At 39.6% G+C, this 19,537-nt stretch overlaps 1 protein-coding gene across 2 annotated transcripts in view; it reads left to right on the top strand.

Annotated features, from left to right (window-relative positions):
• Positions 1–19,537, top strand: part of LOC127411771 (RAC-gamma serine/threonine-protein kinase) — a 165,806-nt gene that overhangs the window by 7,986 nt on the left and 138,283 nt on the right. For both annotated transcript variants that reach the window (XM_051647516.1, XM_051647515.1), the window contains exon 2: positions 3,271–3,589. In XM_051647516.1, coding sequence (XP_051503476.1) covers positions 3,544–3,589 — 46 coding nt within the window. In that variant the 5' untranslated portion in view covers positions 3,271–3,543. The remainder of the gene's footprint in view (positions 1–3,270; positions 3,590–19,537) is intronic.

Here is a 19,537-nt window from a genome sequence, read left to right as displayed (position 1 = left end):
GATATAGTGATTGATGTATGTTCTCATGAAATCAGACATGCTCTCCTCAAAATCCCAACACCGCAATGAAAGAATGAATGGACGAACACCGCAACAACAGCTGTATTAACTTGACAATGGAAGTAATGCCCACATTTCGCGGTAAGCATCACGGAACGTAGGAAAAAGGTGGATAGTTTGAGTGAAATCAACTCAATATTGTCATTCACAATGTTTCATGTGAGTGGGTGGTATAATAAATCTGTTTCCTTGGTAATAGTGACTTCTTTGATAGGTGGAGCTCGCTTAAGGATTATGAGTAGTGTAGTTCTTTTTAGGAAATTTGACTTAAACATAAAATAATCTCTAACTTCTACAGAAACATACTGTATATAATTGTTTAACAACTTCTGAGCTCATGGTAGGTCAGTCATAAAAAATATGATATGTTATTGTTAAAAATCAATTTCTTTATGGGACTGTTTTCTTCCGGAACCCTAATGTTACGTTCTATTATTATGATTATTATGACTTACCTCCATGGAGTTTCCTGCTTATGTTAAATGATTAAGGACTTCACTGATATCTCTTTGGTCCTTGAATCACCCATGCGCTCTCCTGACCATACTAACAGCAGATTAAATTCAGTTGGCACTGCATTAACTCTGACCTGTAAAGAGGCCCTTGATTTAGCATGCTCCATATCACTAAACTGTTCTTCTTTTTCATTTTTAATTCTGAGGTCGATTGTCTACTATTACCAAATGAAAGAAGAATGCTCAACATTTCTTTTCTGACCCACAACTTGTTTGACTTAAAAAGTATGAATTTCATAAAAGAGCCTTGAAGAGCATTTTCTTTGGGTTATTCTCATGACACTGAGGACATTGGCATGGTCTCCATATCTTTAGGGGCTGCTGCATATCCAGTGACCCAAAGATCTAGGACAAACATCATGTGTTAATTATCTCTAAATGGGTAGAGTAAAATGGGACTCTTTCAGACATTTTGTTTATAAGTCACAGAGGACACAACATCAAGATTTCATCAGGATTGTGCCTTCAAATTTCTCTTTAATGTGCATCACACTCAGTGGTGAGAGTGGTGTTGAGGGACACCTTCCTTTTTTCCCCTCAGAGAATGGTTGTCAAATGTAGAACAGTCTCTGATTCAGCTCAGGTAAAGACTTATTCTCTTTTTCTTCTCTTCTGTTTAACTATTGGACGTTTGTGCTCCTAACATGCTGGCTTCCCTTTTCTGTACTCACAAATTTGATTGCGTAGAGTTAACACGTATGGCTGCTACTGCAAAAACAAAACATTTTGACTGAGATAATGTTACCTTTCTACCGTTCAATTTAGCATTGTCAAGGCAAAGTAATGCAGGCCAATATCTCCTCAACCATATTTCTGTTTGAAACCGTTTGAATATTCTGTTTTAATTTTGTTTATAATGTGAATATATTTCTGCCGAAAAAAACCACATAGTGATGTGTGGATTGAAAAGTCTTCTAGTTTATGTCTGTGCATGAATTTCAGTGTTCTTTCCTTTTCATCTCATCAGTGCTGTTTAGAATGTCAGGCCCATTTAATAGGGTTGTAAACTAGTCTAATCACAGAGACATTGAGGTTTTCATGGGGGTTTGCAACAGAAAATTCTGTGCCGAATTCAATTGTGTTCCGCAACTCGTGCTGCTTCTCAGCTCTTCTCACTTCATAATAATTTGCTCTGCGTGGATAAGACCGGGTCACAAGTAAATGCACCTGCTCCACTTTTTTAGCTGCCTGGGTTCCGGAAGTTTTTTCCCATTCATTTCTTCCATAGACTTTTCATAAAAAATCCTTCACAAAAGAGTTCTAAGCCATGAACCAAACCAAACAGCTCTGAGGTGAATCACAACATAACAAACTTTGTTTTGAAGCAAAAAAGTATTTGAAAGTCGGTGAAAAAGACAAGGTAAAAGACTGTGTACTTATCTTTCACGGGGGCATGAACTACAATCCCATGAAACATTGCAAATGAGGTAATCGAATATAAAATGGAAATATATAAAACTCTTGATTTAAGGATGTTGACTATAATGTAAGCATAGAAACGATATAGTTTATGTTTATTGCAAAATATTCCCATATATACAAATATGTAAATAATTTGAGGGTGGAGGGAATTTGCATCATTTGTGTCATTCACATTGTCATGGGAATGGTTGGTTGCGCCCGGGCTTGTTTGGCAGGCTTTCGTGGTCGCAGTTTTCTCATTGGAGACTTTTTCTCTGCTGGACCACAGGTAGTGTAGTTTTTTTACTAGGAACTCTGCTATTAAAAATGATTTTTAAACAATGAAGTTGAAATAATGCAGACAGATGGCTTCAACAGAGGCATATACAATCGATGAACAACCTCGGAGCTTATGGTAGGTCTGTCTTTAAAGGTTTATAAATTATCTGTAAAAATCAATTAGTCCATGGAAAAACTGGAACCAGACTGTTGTGCTCTATTGAGCCATGCTGAAAGTTTATCAGGGTAGAGGATAGCGAAGTTTCGTTCCACTTTTGACATTGCTCATGCGCAACAGAAAACGGCAGCACACAATCAGAGAGAGAGCTGGCCAACTCTGTAGTCCCAACTGTCCGACCTATATCAAAATGTAGTTGCACCATCAAGAAAATTCAGTAGCAGTCTAGAGCCCTGCATGAGACTATGTTGTGGCAAACGCCATTTGTTCTCACGTCACGTGATTGATCGCGACAAGTTTGAAAAAACAAGCCTGCAAAATGAGAAATTAATTAGAAATGATGACAACATTTTCATTTTTGGGTTAACTATTCTTTTAAGCATGGTTCATTTGCTAGTAGACTCAATTCTGACACCATATTTTAAACAGCTTTGTAAATATAGGCCTGCAGTAGCAATCTGTTTGTGAGCTGTCTGATTTGATAAATGAAAAAACAACAGTGTGACAAAGACACTTTCATACAGCCCAATGCTCTCCTTCAGAAGAAACTACATCTACCTCGAGACTTCATGTTTGCTTATTTACTCTCACAGTCATTTGCCTCCCTAACTTTGTTTGAAGCAACTGTGTTGCTCGTAAGTGTTAAACCCTTGTGCATGTTGAGAGTGAGGATAAGAGAGAAAAACAGACACAGACAGGGAAATCAGAGAGGCAGCAGGGGGCTTGTATGTCTGCTTTTACAATGACTGTCTGTCAGATTGTGTAAGAATGAAGGGGGAGTTAAGAGGAAGAAAAGAGTGAAAAACCACACGTTCCTTTTTTTTATGTTTCTTCCAGGCTGAGTCACTGTCGAGGAGTGGGAAGATCTAGAGAGGAAGAGAGAGACAGCACCACGGAGAGAGAAAAGCAACGGAAGGAGGGAAAAACTGCTATACTGTGAGGCAGCCAACGAGTAAAACAACAGTGAGAGAGCAGTGAGGGAGGGAGAGAGAGACTCTGAGGCTGGGAGAGCTGACCCCCCCCCCCATCCTCTCCTCTCCTCTCCCCCCCCCCTTTACTCCTTCAGGAGCTGGTGCGTACGAGCGGCGAGTGCAGTGTGACTGAGCCAACATGAGCGATGTCACCATCGTTAAAGAAGGCTGGGTGCAGAAGAGGGGTAAGTAGCTTGTCTATCCCTGCGTCTCGTTAAAGTAAGCAGGTCGTGGAGTGTGTGTTTGTGTTTCCGCGTGTGTTTCTCCAGGTATGGCTCGCGCTGTCATGGGTGGGCCATACTGCTGTATCGTGCCACGGAGTGGTTTGAGTCTGTGTCTGTGGGAGCCGGCATGTGGGTGTGCCTCTTTACGCGTGTGTTTAAGATGCACACGTTGTGTGGGAGTGTTTTAGAGAACATATGTGCATGTTTAAAGGGATGGTTCACCCAAAAATGAAAATTCTGTATGAAACCTGTAAATGAAAGATGTGACTTTATCTTCTGTGGAATGCAAAAGGAGATGGATGAAAAAAAGCAATGCATGTGAATGAAGACTAAGGCTAACACCTTGTACTAACCAGACGCGACATAAGATTCCAGTGATAAGCAATCTGTCTGACCGTGATATTCATACACTAAAATGAGGATAATTGACAATAAAATTTAGAAAAAGGAGCAATCACAGACGGAACAGTCTGTTTATTGAACGCAACTCATTTTCTTACATAAGCGCCATAATGCTTTCTACGGCAAGCCCTGAGGGGATAAATACACAATCACACACATACACAGGACAAAGTTATGTTATGAATCGCATCCTTTTTTTTTAATTAAATTTTTTATTGATTCCATATAACATATAAAAAAAATAACAGAATATTTGGAATCACATTATATTATTTACAACCCTTCCTCCTGAACATTAACCACCCCACCCCACCACCCAACACGAACAGATACCCCAGTGGTCAAATACAGTTGACAGAGACACACAAACAAACAATAAAACAGAAGAAAATATTTAGAAATACATTTAAAAAAAGTATATATTCAAAAACAAAAAGGCTACAACATACACATTTAAAACAACACGTCTCCCTCCACTGCCCCTCCCCGAGAGCCCTCCAAAAAGGCCAAATAGCTGCCCCAACTCCTGATGAACATATCCATGTTGCCTAGCCTTCTATATGACAACTCTTCCCAAGCTGCCACCCTGCCCATCTCCTCGCACCACTCACGAAACGAGGGGGCTCCAGCTGACTTCCATCCTCTAAGGATAACCTGTCTGCCCACCATAACACCGGCCAGGATCCAATTCTTCATGTACTTATCTCCTACATCAATAACTGCCCCGTCACCCAAAATACAGAGCCTGGGGCAAAAGGAGATCCGAGTACCCAATACGTCAGCCATAAAATTCTGGACCCTCAACCAGAACTCCTGTATCTTACGACACCCCCAAAAAACATGGGTGGTGTCTCCATCTTCTAAATGGCATCACCAGCAGGTTGGTGTGTCCTTAAGACCAAGCCTATACAATTTAGAAGGGGTCCAATAAAATCTATGTAGAATCTTAAATTGCATAAGGTGCACCCTTGCATCTCTCCCAGAGTATCTGCCGCACTAGGGGGGTGCATGCCACTCCCAGAAACAGTGCAGAGTAGGTGGCGCAGCTGTAAATACTTATAAAATTGAGATCTGGGAATCCCAAAACTTTTAACCAAATTTTTAAAAAGTCTCAATACTCCACTCTCATATAGGTCACCGAGTGTATTAACCCCCCTCACAATCCAATCTGACCGACAGAAAGGGGACTTATTAATGCATAGTTTAGGGTTCTGCCATATGCTCGAGGCTACGTTTAAATAAATATCTGAATTAAACACTCTGGACACTTTTGTCCATATCGAGTGTAAATGCAAAATAACGGGGTGTGACTTAACTTCTCCGATTAATTTGATCGAAAGGCTTTGCAGAGGCGAGAGGGGCAAGAGCTTCCTTTTCAATACAAAACCAGGGAGGGGCTCTCTCATGTGGAAGCGACCAATGAGCCAAATGTCTGAGACCGAATGCATAATAATAAAACAAAATCTTGGGTAGGCCTAACCCACCTTTGTCAATCGGCCTATGTAACTTATTGAAATTTAACCTGGCACGCTTACCATTCCAAATGAAGCACTTCGCTATGCTGTCAAATTGCTTGAAATAAGAGAGGAGGACATCTATAGGGAGAGATTGTAACAGGTAGTTGAATTTTGGAATACAGTTCATTTTAATTACATTAACCTTCCCAATCATCAATAAGTGTAATGAAGCCCACCTGTCCACATCATTCGAAAACCTTTTTATTAAGGGATTAAAATTAACTCTGACTAAATCAGACAGATTTGCTGGGAATAAAATTCCCAAATACTTAATGCCCTGTTTGGGCCACTGGAAGGCGCCCGGCTGGAAGGCCGTTACTGGACAGTACGCTGTCAAAGCCAAAGCTTCGGATTTAGACCAATTGACTTTGTATCCTGAGAACTTGGAAAAGGAATTAATAATTCTGTGGAGATCTAGTGGGGTCGGAGACGAATAATAAAATATCATCTGCGTAAAGCAGAAGCTTATGCGCCATACCTCCCGCAATCACCCCTGGAAAATCATCCTCCTTTCTTATCGTGGCTGCTAATGGTTCCAGGGCAAGACAGAACAATAATGGGGAAAGAGGGCAACCCTGCCGAGTGCCCCTATCTGAAATTAATCCATTTATTTGTACTGCTGCTACAAGGTGTTTATAAAGTAACTTAATCCAACCAATAAATGTACTCCCGAACCCATACATTTCCAAAATCTTAAAAAGATAATCCCATTCTACCATATCAAAAGCCTTTTCGGCGTCAAGTGAGATGGCAGCGACCGGAGACTAATCATTCGCTACTGACCACATGATATTGATAAGATGCCTGATGTTATCAGAAGAGCTATGGCCCCGAATAAACCTCACCTGATCTATATGTATAAGAGATGTTATAACCTTACTTAATCGGTTAGCCAACATTTTTGACAATTTTAACATCTAGTTGGATCAGGGAGATTGGACGGTAACTTTTACACTCGCTTGGATCTTTGTAAAACAAACCCCAGCCAATAGGCAGAATAAACACAAAGAATGTGTAGACTCATTCACAGAACTGTCTCAAAGGTGTTTTCCTTCACAAAACAAATTCCAGCCGATATAAAGCCGTTCAGTTTCCTCGGTCAGACAAACGAATCTTCAGTGAGCCAGCTGATGAGTGCAGCAGATGACATAATCATTCCAATGTCCCACGAAAATACTCCACAAATCATACTCCAGCCAACAGGAGGCATAAGCACAAGGAACTAACAGATTCATCCATAACTGTCCCGAAGTAATGTTATTTAACAAAACAAGCTCCAACCACTAGGCGGAACCAGCACAAAAGGAAATGAAACACGCATCCCGGTTCCTCGGATGGTCAAGAGTCAATTCACTCGGAGGCCGCATAAAAGTATATCCCATGATTTACACAGTCCGCCAACTTTATAAAAGACATCCTTTGTTTTGGCATGTAGATATTTTGCGGTCATCCGTTCATTGTAATAGTGATCTTCCATCAATGCACAAGTTTCTTTAAGGAAAAGTGATAATCCACAAAACAAACTCCAGCCGCTCGGTGGGCCAACGCAAAAGGAAACAAAAATGGCGCCCAGCTTCCTCCGAAAGCCAGAGCATGTACAGTGAGTCAATCCACTCACAAGAAAAACACCTAATGGTTACTCACCCATTGTTTCAATAAAAGACATTGCCTGATTGGGACATGTAAATACTTTGCTGCCATCCTTGGTGTTTATTCTCAGTCTGGCTGGAAACATCAGAGCAAAAGTGATCTTCCGCTGATGTAAGAGTTTCTTGCATTCCTTAAACCGATCGTGTTTCTCTCTTGTCGAGTTTGCAAAGTCCGGGAACTAGAAAATATTGTAATTCTTCCAAGAAAGCTTTCCTTTGCTCCTCGCCTGGTGCAACACGAGATCTTTATCGGATGATCTCAAAAATTTGGCCAGAATCGATCGGGGCCTTCCTCCCTCAGCAGATCTGTGAGCTGGGACTCCGTGAGCTCGTTCGATTTCCAGCTTGTGGCCTGTTATGTCGAGGAATTTCACCATATCTCTGCCCTCCTCATGCACAGGAATTCCAACAATTCGAATGTTATTCCTGCGGCTTCTATTCTCAAGATCTTCAAGCTTTTCAAGAACACGTTCCAAATCAACTTTGGTCACGGGCGGATTAGCGGCTAATTCCCTCTCTGATGACTCCAAATAATTGATTCGTTTTTCAACATCTGTCACTCTTGTGACTAGCTCAGATAATTTTTTTTTCCATCCCTGTAATCAATCGACGTATTATAGCGAGATCCTCCAAGTCCGCAAGTACCTTCATCAACATCACCGACATGTTGGACAGTTGACGCTGGATTTCTTCTCCCACCGCGCCATCCAAACCGAGTCCCCTGTCCACAGGCCTGTCTGGGCTTTCATCTTGAACCCGTAAGTGTCTTTTAATGTCTCCAGAGCCCGAGGATTTTGACTTCTTTGCCATGTTTACCTCAAACAGTAAATGTGTAACTGGGTGTATCGAATTTCAGCAGATTATATCATGAAAATAATTAGAAAAATTAGCAAAGTGCGCAGAGCTGTCTCTCACACGTCTGCCCTTCGAATGGCGTCACCGTACTCATGAATCGCATCCTTATTCAGTCTGTTACTATTGTTTATGTTCACGCGGTACTCCTGTTGTTATTTCGCTGATCTCCATGTGACAGGGAAGCAGAGAGAAAGTTATGAGCCGGTATGTCTCCCCTCTGCCATTCTGAAACTGTGTGTGTGTGTGTGTGTGTGTGTGTGTGACTGAAGAGAACGAGACCTCAAGCACAACATTCAGTAGTTTTGTGAAAACCTCGGCCAAAACCAAGTTGTTCTGAACTGGCTAGTGAGATGCAGGCTTTAATATACTGTAAAAAGAATAATTTTAGATCCATTTTTTGACTGTGCTGCCTGGCGCGATGTCACAGAAGTAGAAACCATTTCAAAAATAGAAAGCCCTGTCGCTGTCGCTTGTTGTGTGTCATGGCTGGTTAGGACAAAATATCTGATTAACATGGAGAAGATTCCTTTTATCGTGTGTCGCAACATCACGTCTGGTTAGAACATGGTGTAACAGTCTGCTTAACATCTCCTTTTGCATTCCACCTAAGAAAAAGTCATGCAGGTTTGGAACAGCATGAACGTGAATAAATGATGACAAGAGTTGTTTTTTTGTTTTTTTTTATTTTGGTGAACTATCCATTTAAATGTGTCTGTCTGTGTAGGAACTGCATTCAGACTGGCATCCATCATTCCTCACTGCACTGCTCTGACACGTCGGGCTGCTACGTTTGATGGGGTTTTCTGCATGCCCGCATGCACTCACTCATTCTTTTATAGAATGATCTGTTTAAGTAAAGTATGGTAATGTTCTATTGATTTTCATCAGTATGTCTGGAAAGCGAGTTGTTTTGGTAATAAAGCTTGATTTATATTTGAGCCTTTTTCGTATTCCATTTGGAAGTATAGACTGCAAGGACTGTTGTGTAGAAAAACACTCACTCACTCACTCACTCACTCAAAGATATGTGACATTCATGTGGGAAGCCACTCTGTTAGTCAGACTTTGATCCATATATACTGACAATAGTATAGGGTACCTAAAATGGTGACTACTTTGGATACTCATAGTTTATCTGTGTTTTTGTATCTCCTTCCCTTTATACTTTCTTGTCTTTTTCTGTCTCATCGTCACCATCTTAATGCCTGTTACTTTAGCAGTATGTATTCTATGCATATGTGCACCGAAATTACCATGAGCAGATTTACTTGCAGACTTGTGCAAATATCTATACGTGTTTTCATACATTTGTGTGCATGCAGAGTTTCATTGGCTGTTGATGCCGCACTGGGCCAAATGCTGTGCCCCCCTGTTTGGATGAATAGCCATTGGACCATGTCTGACACACTTGAGTTGATTGAGATGTGCCTAGGTACAAACTGGCTCCGTCACTTTAGCAGCTCAAATACATTTTTTATGGGGAAAATACAACCTGCAAAGTGAAGGGTCAATAGCTATGTTTCCATCCAAGTTGCGAATAAAATGTATGCGTAAACCATAATATCGCAAAAACAATGTTTGAATAAAGCAGTTTCCATCCCATGTGTTCAAAAGAACAAAATCGTCACTTCCAGAGAAATTGTAGCCACTGTGACTCTTTTCTTAATAAAATATTACGGTTTAGAGCGCACAGACAAAACACTCAAGAAGAACTTTGTCTCCATGTCTTGGAGCGACATCACATCACACAGTTCTGTGAGAACTATGTGTGTATGTTCCTCCTTCCTTATGTCTTTGCTGTGAGTATATTTATAATATGTTTTTCAATAAACCTTGAAATAAAGTGTCAATAAACCTGCTCTTCAGCACAGTTCAGGTTTGTATTCAAGTTATTTGCTCTGCAAACACTTTGCAGGCTTTGGATTATAAGGACACTGTTATTTCAGGATGACCAGAGCAACATTTCAGATGCAATGATTGGTCGTCTGGTTAGTCCAGTTATGAACGAGTTATTTAGTCACATGCCTTTTTTATGTGCATCTTGTATACCTAATAAATTCAATAGAAGTTTATTCGGTGAATGCATTTCCATCATAGTTTATGCGCATTTCTTCTTATCTAATAAAAAATGTATCCACCTCAAGCGAGCATATAGGTTGTTTTTTTGTGTATATTTTATTCACAGCTTGATGTTTCCATACAACAGTTTTTATGCGATATCCCAAAAATACGTGGATTGAAACCCAGTTAATGGAGCTTAAAGGAGCAATATGTAACATTGACATCAAGTGTTTAAAATGGGTACAGTCCAAATTCAAAATACTGGAGAGAGTTGTCTCCCCCGCCCCCTCCTCCCTAGACTCGAAGCTCAAGCGGGTTGCCAGGTTGAGAACATGCAACAGGAACGAGCAAACTGACAATGGCAAGTGATGAGCCTTACACTGTAAATTGATCAGCTAATGTATACGTTTGCAAAGTTGTTATGTTTGCAAATGATAAACTAGCTCATGTGTATTTTTTAAAACTCTATGTATTGCTGGCTTCCATGGCTGCAGTGCGCTGTGTTTGCCTACTAACTTGTGTCAAATCTGGCAACCCGGGGTGTCGAAAATACTACTGGGAAATGGGCAGTGGGCGGGATCACACGGGCCAAAACATAAACAGAAATTCCGGCCTGGAACGGACATTTCAAAGTAGAATATACTGGCTGTAGCATTGTTTTCAGAGAAGCCAGTATTTCAACTTGGCATGTTTCCTTAATCTCTGATAATATATTATGATAATTTTATGCTTTAGTACAGTAAATATATTACATATTGCACCTTTAATGCTGGACGTGATATGTAGCTTCTTTCCTATTTTCCCCACATATACGTTATACCACTGCAACTTTATTTTCAGAAGTCAAGCCTCGTGTAAGCCACACCTTTTCTGTGTATCTTGATGTTCTCCTGATTAGTTCTATTTGAATTCTTCCTTTTAATTCAGGGTTCCCACGGTCATGGAAAACTTGGAATTTTATCAGTATCAAGGAATTTTTAAATTGTGATTCCTAGGAATGAGAAGGTCCTGGAAATTAGTAAAAGTCTTTCAAAATTAATGAAAAAAAAAAAAAAAACCAAAAAATACACATACACTGTATTGCCAAAAGTATTCGCTCACCCATCCAAATAATTGAATTCAGGTGTTCCAATCATTTCCATGGCCACAGGTGTATAAAATGAAGCACCTAGGCATGCAGACTGCTTCTACAAACATTTGTGAAAGAATTGGCCGCTCTCAGGAGCTCAGTAAATTCCAGCGTGGTACTGTGATAGGATGCCACCTGTGCAACAAGTCCAGTCGTGAAATTTCCTTGCTACTAAATATTCCACACTCAACTGTCAGTGGTATTATAACAAAGTGGAAGCGATTGGGAATGACAGCAACTCAGCCACGAAGTGGTAGGCCACGTAAATTGACAGAGCGGGGTCAGCGGATGCTGAGGCGCATAGTGCGCAGAGGTCGCCAACTTTCTGCAGAGTCAATCACTACAGACCTCCAAAGTTCATGTGGCCTTCAGATTAGCTCAAGAACAGTGCATAGAGAGCTTCATGGAATGGGTTTCCATGGCCGAGCAGCTGCATCCAAGCCATACATCACCAAGTGCAATGCAAAGCGTCGGAAGCAGTGGTGTAAAGCACGCCGCCACTGGACTCTAGAGCAGTGGAGACGCGTTCTCTGGAGTGATGAATCATGCTTCTCCATCTGGCAATCTGATGGACGAGTCTGGGTTTGGCGGTTGCCAGGAGAACGGTACTTGTCTGACTGCATTGTGCCAACTGTGACGTTTGGTGGAGGGGGGATTATGGTGTGGGGTTGTTTTTCAGGAGCTGGGCTTGGCCCCTTAGTTCCAGTGAAAGGAACTGAATGCTTCAGCATACCAAGAGATTTTGGACAATTCCATGCTCCCAACTTTGTGGGAACAGTTTGGGGATGGCCCCTTTCTGTTCCAACATGACTGCGCACCAGTGCACAAAGCAAGGTCCATAAAGACATGGATGAGCGAGTTTGGTGTGGAAGAACTTGACTGGCCTGCACAGAGTCCTGACCTCAACCCGATAGAGCACCTTTGGGATGAATTGGAGCGAAGACTGCGAGCCAGGCCTTCTCGTCCAACATCAGTGTCTGACCTCACAAATGCACTTCTGGAAGAATGGTCAAAAATTCCCATAAACACACTCCTAAACCTTGTGGAAAGCCTTCCCAGAAGAGTTGAAGCTGTTATAGCTGCAAAGGGTGGACCGACGTCATATTAAACCCTATGGATTAAGAATGGGATGTCACTTAAGTTCATATGCATCTAAAGGCAGATGAGCGAATACTTTTGGCAATATAGTGTATATTTTCTTATTTTACTTTGCCTTAAAATGTTGGATTGCATGTGAAGTAAAAAAAAGTTGCCTGCTAGCCTGTGTGGTAACATCAGTCTGTCGACAGTTTTATTGGTGAAATTTGTACACTAATATGTAATCATCTAATAATTCTAAAATATTTTTACCTGACCTACAATTGAAAATCCACCTCAGCAAAATGACTTTTAAAAATTCCTTATCCAGTAATTATAAACAAATTGAAAGGTCATGGAATAGTCAAAAGTGTGGGAACCCTGCCAAATAAACAGTTCTACATAGTTTCCAAATGTCAGCAGAACCACTTATGGCCAATTTTGTGCTTTCAAACGCATGTGTGCAGAAGCCATGTTGAGTTCGATTTGAAATTCCCGCCAGTTTGTGAAGTCAGGGCAGGGTTTCAGGATGGATAATTTAGAGTTTGTTATTGTGTATGTGTGTATTTGTGATGGAGGGGTTTGGTGTAGCTCTGGGCTGGGAAACTGGCTTCATTCTGTTTGCGTTGGCTGCCTGCCAGGACAACCCTCTTCTCTTCCTCTCTTTTTTCCATTTTGTCTCCGCTATTTCTGTTTCCATTATAGCTTTTACTTTCTCTCCCCGTCTCTCTGTCTGTGTCTGCTTGTACTTTTACATTTTGTTGCTGTCTCTCTGTGTCTCATCATCTCTTTCTCTAGTTCTCTCTCATCTTCTGTTTTTTTCTCTCCCTCCCTCCTAGTGGAGTGTAGAGCACCAGTGTCGCAGTACAAGTTTTTCGCCCTCCACCCCCTCTCCTCGGCTAGGACTGGCCGGTGCATCTTAGCTGTGTTTTTTAGTTTTTTGAAAAAAGGACTGTGTGTGTCAGAAGGAGAGCATAACCAAAAGGATGACATAATTTCCTGTTTACCTCAGTAATGAATGGGTCACAAAGAAAAGGGCCATCTTAAGACAGTGGAGCCCCTCTATTCTAACTCTGCCCCCTTTCAGACCTCTTTATCAATTCTTATTTTCTAAACATTCATCAAATCATTGACTGCAGCTTTTAATGCATCGGTCACATTTTTATTAGTCTGCTTTCAGAATACGTTATCATAGATCTAAAAATCATGAAGTTTTATTTTAGAGTCTTTAAAGTAACGTGTGTGCTTTGTGCTCCATTAGTGTCACCAAATGGAATTGAAAAAAAATCTAAATCAAATCAGTTTTCTGAACACTCCCCCTGTCTTCCATTGGTTGGACAAACACATAGTACTGCCACAAACGTTTGCCATTGGTTGTGCCAGTGTTGCTGTGTCGGGCTGGTTGGGATGCTTAAACGAACACAGAGCGCCACAGAGCCACAATGTTTACACTTCTTGGGGCAATCAACCTCCAAATGGCTTATTTATAGTTGTCTGTCCATATTAAGCTGGGGTAGGAGAAAGTAAATTAACTTTGAAAAAATTGCATTGAAAATATTCAGCTTTAATTTGACAGTTTTGTTTTCCTGTGCTCTGGTCTGCATTAAATTAGTGCTGATTGCGAACAGACCTGTTTATGAGAGTACTTTGAATGTCTGAATAGTTGTTAGTACTGCATTTGTGTGTATCTGTGATGTGGAGGTTAGCTGTCAGGCTCCATAGTTGAAGAGCAGCGCAGAGGAGTCACATGGTTACTCTGCTCTCTCCTGCAGGACCACTGGAACACTGTGTTCTGAGGAAAGGATATAGGCACACGAATGAAGCTGCTCTCACTTGCTCACATGATCAATGAAGCACTCGCTGACTCTTTCACTCACAAATACACTCACAATTAGTGATGGCCACGATGTTTGACAAGTTGCCTAGCTATCCAACTATTGCTGGTTGACTAGTTTATACTGTATATATTTATATTTTCTTCAAAAATCTAGATAAACTTTATTAAGCTTAATTTTTTTTAGTGTTGCCGCTTTAAAGAGGATGAATGTAGAAGTGCAAATTCTTATGTTTCTGAACACCAAGAATGCTTCACATGTGAACGGCACCCAGAATCGCATCTGATCAGGGTGTAGGGGACCCTATTTCGTTCTCTCAGAGTTATATTCGCTCTGTGTAAATAATAATATATAGGAACTGTTTCTAAAATAAATGAGGGGTGATAAATACTAATACAACAGGCTGGAAAAATAGACATTAATTCATTTTAATATCCTTTATATATATATTTTGAATGTGTTGAAACTTGACACTGGGCGACGCACCCTAAAAACGGCACCGTTAGATCGGTTTCATGCTGAAGAGCCGCTTAAAAATTTGTTTTTCTCTCTCGTAAATGTAAATGAGTGTAAATGCCAACATCATCATATATGTCGAAAGGACTGATGCCTGTCAACCAAAACATGAGCTCATTGATGTCATTAAATGAGTCTGCTTTTTTATTCCATCAGTTATTCCTGGTCGGAGGCTGCCGTATATATTTAGTTTATACGTAGGGTTACATCCTACATAAATATAATGAGGCAACGCTCAAATATTTAGTAGAGCGTAAATTGTGACTTAGTGCCCATTTACGCCATAACTAGGCTAAGTTGTAACGTACGTATAGCTGGTGCAACTGGCCCCTGATGTTTATTTAACTATTTGTTTTATTTTTTATTTATTCTTTATTTAAGTGGTCAGCCATTGACTGATACTAAACATACAGTACTGATGTTGATTAAGCTATTTATTTTATTGTTATTTATTCTTTATTTTCTCAGTGTTCATTTCTAGAATTTGTTGACAATGTATATAATAATGTAAAATGTTCTTTTGATAAAAATATTTGTTTAAGAAAGCAGCCTTCTGAGTACCTTTGCATAGTCATATCGGTGCAAAATCGGTGAAAAATCCACATAGAAAAGGTCTGTTTTCATTCCAGCTCAAAAATTAGCTATATCGGTCACCAGATCGGTAATCGGTGAATTTTCCCTCTCTAAAATGGGGAAATCAGTATCGGTCTCAAAAATCCCATATCCGTCGGGCTCTATTCTCGATACCGCAGTAAAAATTTGCTAATATGATAATGTGCTATTGAACACACTCCTTTAGCCTATTTTAAGTTACATTTCAATGTAAATAATAAATTAAAAGATATGCAGGTTTCCTTCAAGTATTTATAACACTTGTTCAGCAGGGCTTTGTGTCTTTGTGAGAAAAAAAAACAGAAGTTGAGAGAGAAGTAGAAAGAGATGATGAGACAGAGAGAGACAGCAACAAAATGTAAAAGTACAAGCAGACACAGACAATGTTTTATTTTTTCCCCAAATCATTATTTTTCCAGAATTCCATGTTTTAAAGTTTAATTTAATTTCATTATCAAAATGGTGTCTAATCAAAAAATGTTCCTTAACTATAAGTAAAAAATAGAACAATTACTTGTCAGCATTCCATTGCATTTTTTTTAACAACCTTTTCAGTACAAAAGCACTCTTGTTTGTGATATATTGCGTAATTATTCATTAATCATTATTTATTATTATTATAATAATCATTATTATAATTTCTACAGTGATGATTACATTTTACTATACAGTTATAATATATTTAATTTGCCATTTCTTCAATTTCAGGCGTTTAGCTTTTATTAATTGTGCTTTTATTTTGACGTGTATTTTTGACAGAAGTTTAACGTCTCCAGATAAACAGTTCGCTACATGGCTCATTGTTATCATTAAAGCACAAATGCTGTGATTTAATTATATAAATTGTATAAAAATAACACTTCAGAGTGGATTAGTGCTCTGCTCTGTCATCTCTCATTCAATGTGAATGATTCTCATAGTCTGTGGAGTTTCCAGTGTATGAGCGGTCTGCTTCACACATTCATTTAAAGCTCATGCAGCACATACAGACTAAGATTGCAGCATTTTGCGGTTTAAGAATCACACTAGGCCATATCACGATTTTAATTTGATTAGTTGTGCATTTCAGTGTAAAAGGAGTAACAGAGCACATGCTCAAATAAGTGTGTGAGCATTTTAAAGCAGCCGTGTGTCAGTCATAATGCATGCTGGTACCGGATAGAGTCTGTGCTCGGTACTACCGGTACTGTAGAACTGGTATCGTTACATCTTTATCATTTTAGTACCGACTTGTTACTGAAGTACCGGTACTTTTGACAACACTACACGTAAGATAGGTTAAAGAAGCTGCTTTAACCACTCGATGATGATTTAAGTAATATATATGCAGTAGATAATGTGTAACTTGTCATGTTTACATTCTGCATTCATGACGCTAATAATAACGCTAACATGCTGTGGCCATAATATGCACCAGTTATCATCTGTTATTGTATTTTATAGACCTTTGTCTTGGAAAATGTCTCTACATGAACGTACCAATGTAGTTAAATTTACACCAGCTCGGCAACTCTGCACGTCAATGTATTCATGTTAACTGATCTAGATTGAGTGAAGAAATCAACTGGAAAAAGACCTATGACTCCGGAGGCTGCTAAAGAATTTTCCGCGCCATGGAGTGCCACTCACATAGTTGTCCATTAAATTCAACCCAAATTGTTATTAAGGGACATTTATTATTATTTCATTATAAGATTATTTACTTAAGCCATGAATAGAAGATACATTGTCTATATATTAGGGGTGTATACAAATTTCATTTGAACAATCTTGAAATCGATTCTTAAATCCCAAGGCCGATCTTTTACTCTATGCGCAACCCTCTACACAGTGAGAGGAAATCACTCACAATTCCAACCAAATTTCGCGCTATCTGACTAAAAATGTATATACAGGTGCATCTCAATAAATTAGAATGTCGTGGAAAAGTTCATTTATTTCAGTAATTCAACTCAAATTGTGAAACTCGTGTATTAAATAAATTCAATGCACACAGACTGAAGTAGTTTAAGTCTTTGGTTCTTTTAATTGTGATGATTTTGGCTCACATTTAACAAAAACCCACCAATTCACTATCTCAAAAAATTAGAATACATCATAAGACCAATAAAAAAAACATTTTTATTGAATTGTTGGCCTTCTGGAAAGTATGTTCATTTACTGTATATGTACTCAATTCTTGGTAGGGGCTCCTTTTGCTTTAATTACTGCCTCAATTCGGCATGGCATGGAGGTGATCAGTTTGTGGCACTGCTGAGGTGGTATGGAAGCCCAGGTTTCTTTGACAGTGGCCTTCAGCTCATCTGCATTTTTTGGTCTCTTGTTTCTCATTTTCCTCTTGACAATACCCCATAGATTCTCTATGGGGTTCAGGTCTGGTGAGTTTGCTGGCCAGTCAAGCACACCAACACCATGGTCATTTAAGCAACTTTTGGTGCTTTTGGCAGTGTGGGCAGGTGCCAAATCCTGCTGGAAAATGAAATCAGCATCTTTAAAAAGCTGGTCAGCAGAAGGAAGCATGAAGTGCTCCAAAATTTCTTGGTAAACGGGTGCAGTGACTTTGGTTTTCAAAAAACACAATGGACCAACACCAGCAGATGACATTGCACCCCAAATCATCACAGACTGTGGAAACTTAACACTGGACTTCAAGCAACTAGGGCTATGAGCTTCTCCACCCTTCCTCCAGACTCTAGGACCTTGGTTTCCAAATGAAATACAAAACTTGCTCTCATCTGAAAAGAGGACTTTGGACCACTGGGCAACAGTCCAGTTCTTCTTCTCCTTAGCCCAGGTAAGACGCCTCTGACGTTGTCTGTGGTTCAGGAGTGGCTTAGCAAGAGGAATATGACAACTGTAGCCAAATTCCTTGACATGTCTGTGTGTGGTGGCTCTTGATGCCTTGACCCCAGCCTCAGTCCATTCCTTGTGAAGTTCACCCAAATTCTTGAATCGATTTTGCTGGACAATCATAAGGCTGCGGTTCTCTCGGTTGGTTGTGCATCTTTTTCTTCCACACTTTTTCCTTCCACTCAACTTTCTGTTAACATGCTTGGATACAGCACTCTGTGAACAGCCAGCTTCTTTGGCAATGAATGTTTGTGGCTTACCCTCCTTGTGAAGGGTGTCAATGATTGTCTTCTGGACAACTGTCAGATCAGCAGTCTTCCCCATGATTTTGTAGCCTAGTGAACCAAACTGAGAGACCATTTTGAAGGCTCAGGAAACCTTTGCAGGTGTTTTGAGTTGATTAGCTGATTGGCATGTTAAAATATTCTAATTTTTTGAGATAGTGAATTGGTGGGTTTTTGTTAAATGTGAGCCAAAATCATCACAATTAAAAGAACCAAAGACTTAAAGTCTGTGTGTCAGTCTGTGTGCATTGAATTTATTTAATACACGAGTTTCACAATTTGAGTTGAATTACTGAAATAAATGAACTTTTCCACGACATTCTAATTTATTGAGATGCACCTGTATTTAGCAACTGGCTGGTATATGTATAGATTTCACTCACCAGTAATTGTGTAGTATTGTGGTGGAGTATTCAGCAGCGAGATCCTTTCACTGCATGTTGAGAGTAAAAGTTGTTCTGTGTAATGTGTGTCCAAAGACGAGATCCATGCAACCCATTTGTCTTTGAGTAATGTCTCTTTTAATACCCTTTCTGTTCTCTACATTCAGTTGTTGATGACAAACAACAAATATTAATTTTATATAACATTAAGATTTAATTCTAATCACGCATAACATGAATGAGATAAAGCCATTCAAGTCTCTCACTCTTTACAGAAATGCCGGAATTCTTAAAGAGAAAGTACCGGAAGTTTCTGCAAACTTCCTTCAAACGTACTTCTCTGTCTGCTCATATGAATGTAACACATCATAAGAAAGTGTTTCATCGCTGTTCAAATGCACTTTGGATCGCATCATTTATATGTATAAATGTTTTCCAACTGAAAGGACTAAATATTAAATGAAACAAATGACAATAAAATGCAAAGTAATCTCTTCAGTAATCAAAATACTTTTTGAATGTAACTGTATTCTAATTACCAATGATTTAAATTATAACTGTAGTGGAATACAGTTACTTATATATAATCCCGTTATATGTATTCCGTTACTCTCCAATCATATCTAACCGGCAAACTCATTAAGTCACTTAGTTTATTCTTAAAGAATTGCAAAAAGCTTTGTAACCTTTATCTGTTTACGGTGACTAGATTCACAGTTTTTGACTGCCACCTGCTTGG

This window comes from Myxocyprinus asiaticus, chromosome 21 (genome assembly GCF_019703515.2).
Source record: "Myxocyprinus asiaticus isolate MX2 ecotype Aquarium Trade chromosome 21, UBuf_Myxa_2, whole genome shotgun sequence".
Taxonomy (NCBI): domain Eukaryota; kingdom Metazoa; phylum Chordata; class Actinopteri; order Cypriniformes; family Catostomidae; genus Myxocyprinus; species Myxocyprinus asiaticus.
Note: the sequence above shows the minus strand (reverse complement) of the source record. Positions and strands in the feature narration are given on the sequence as shown.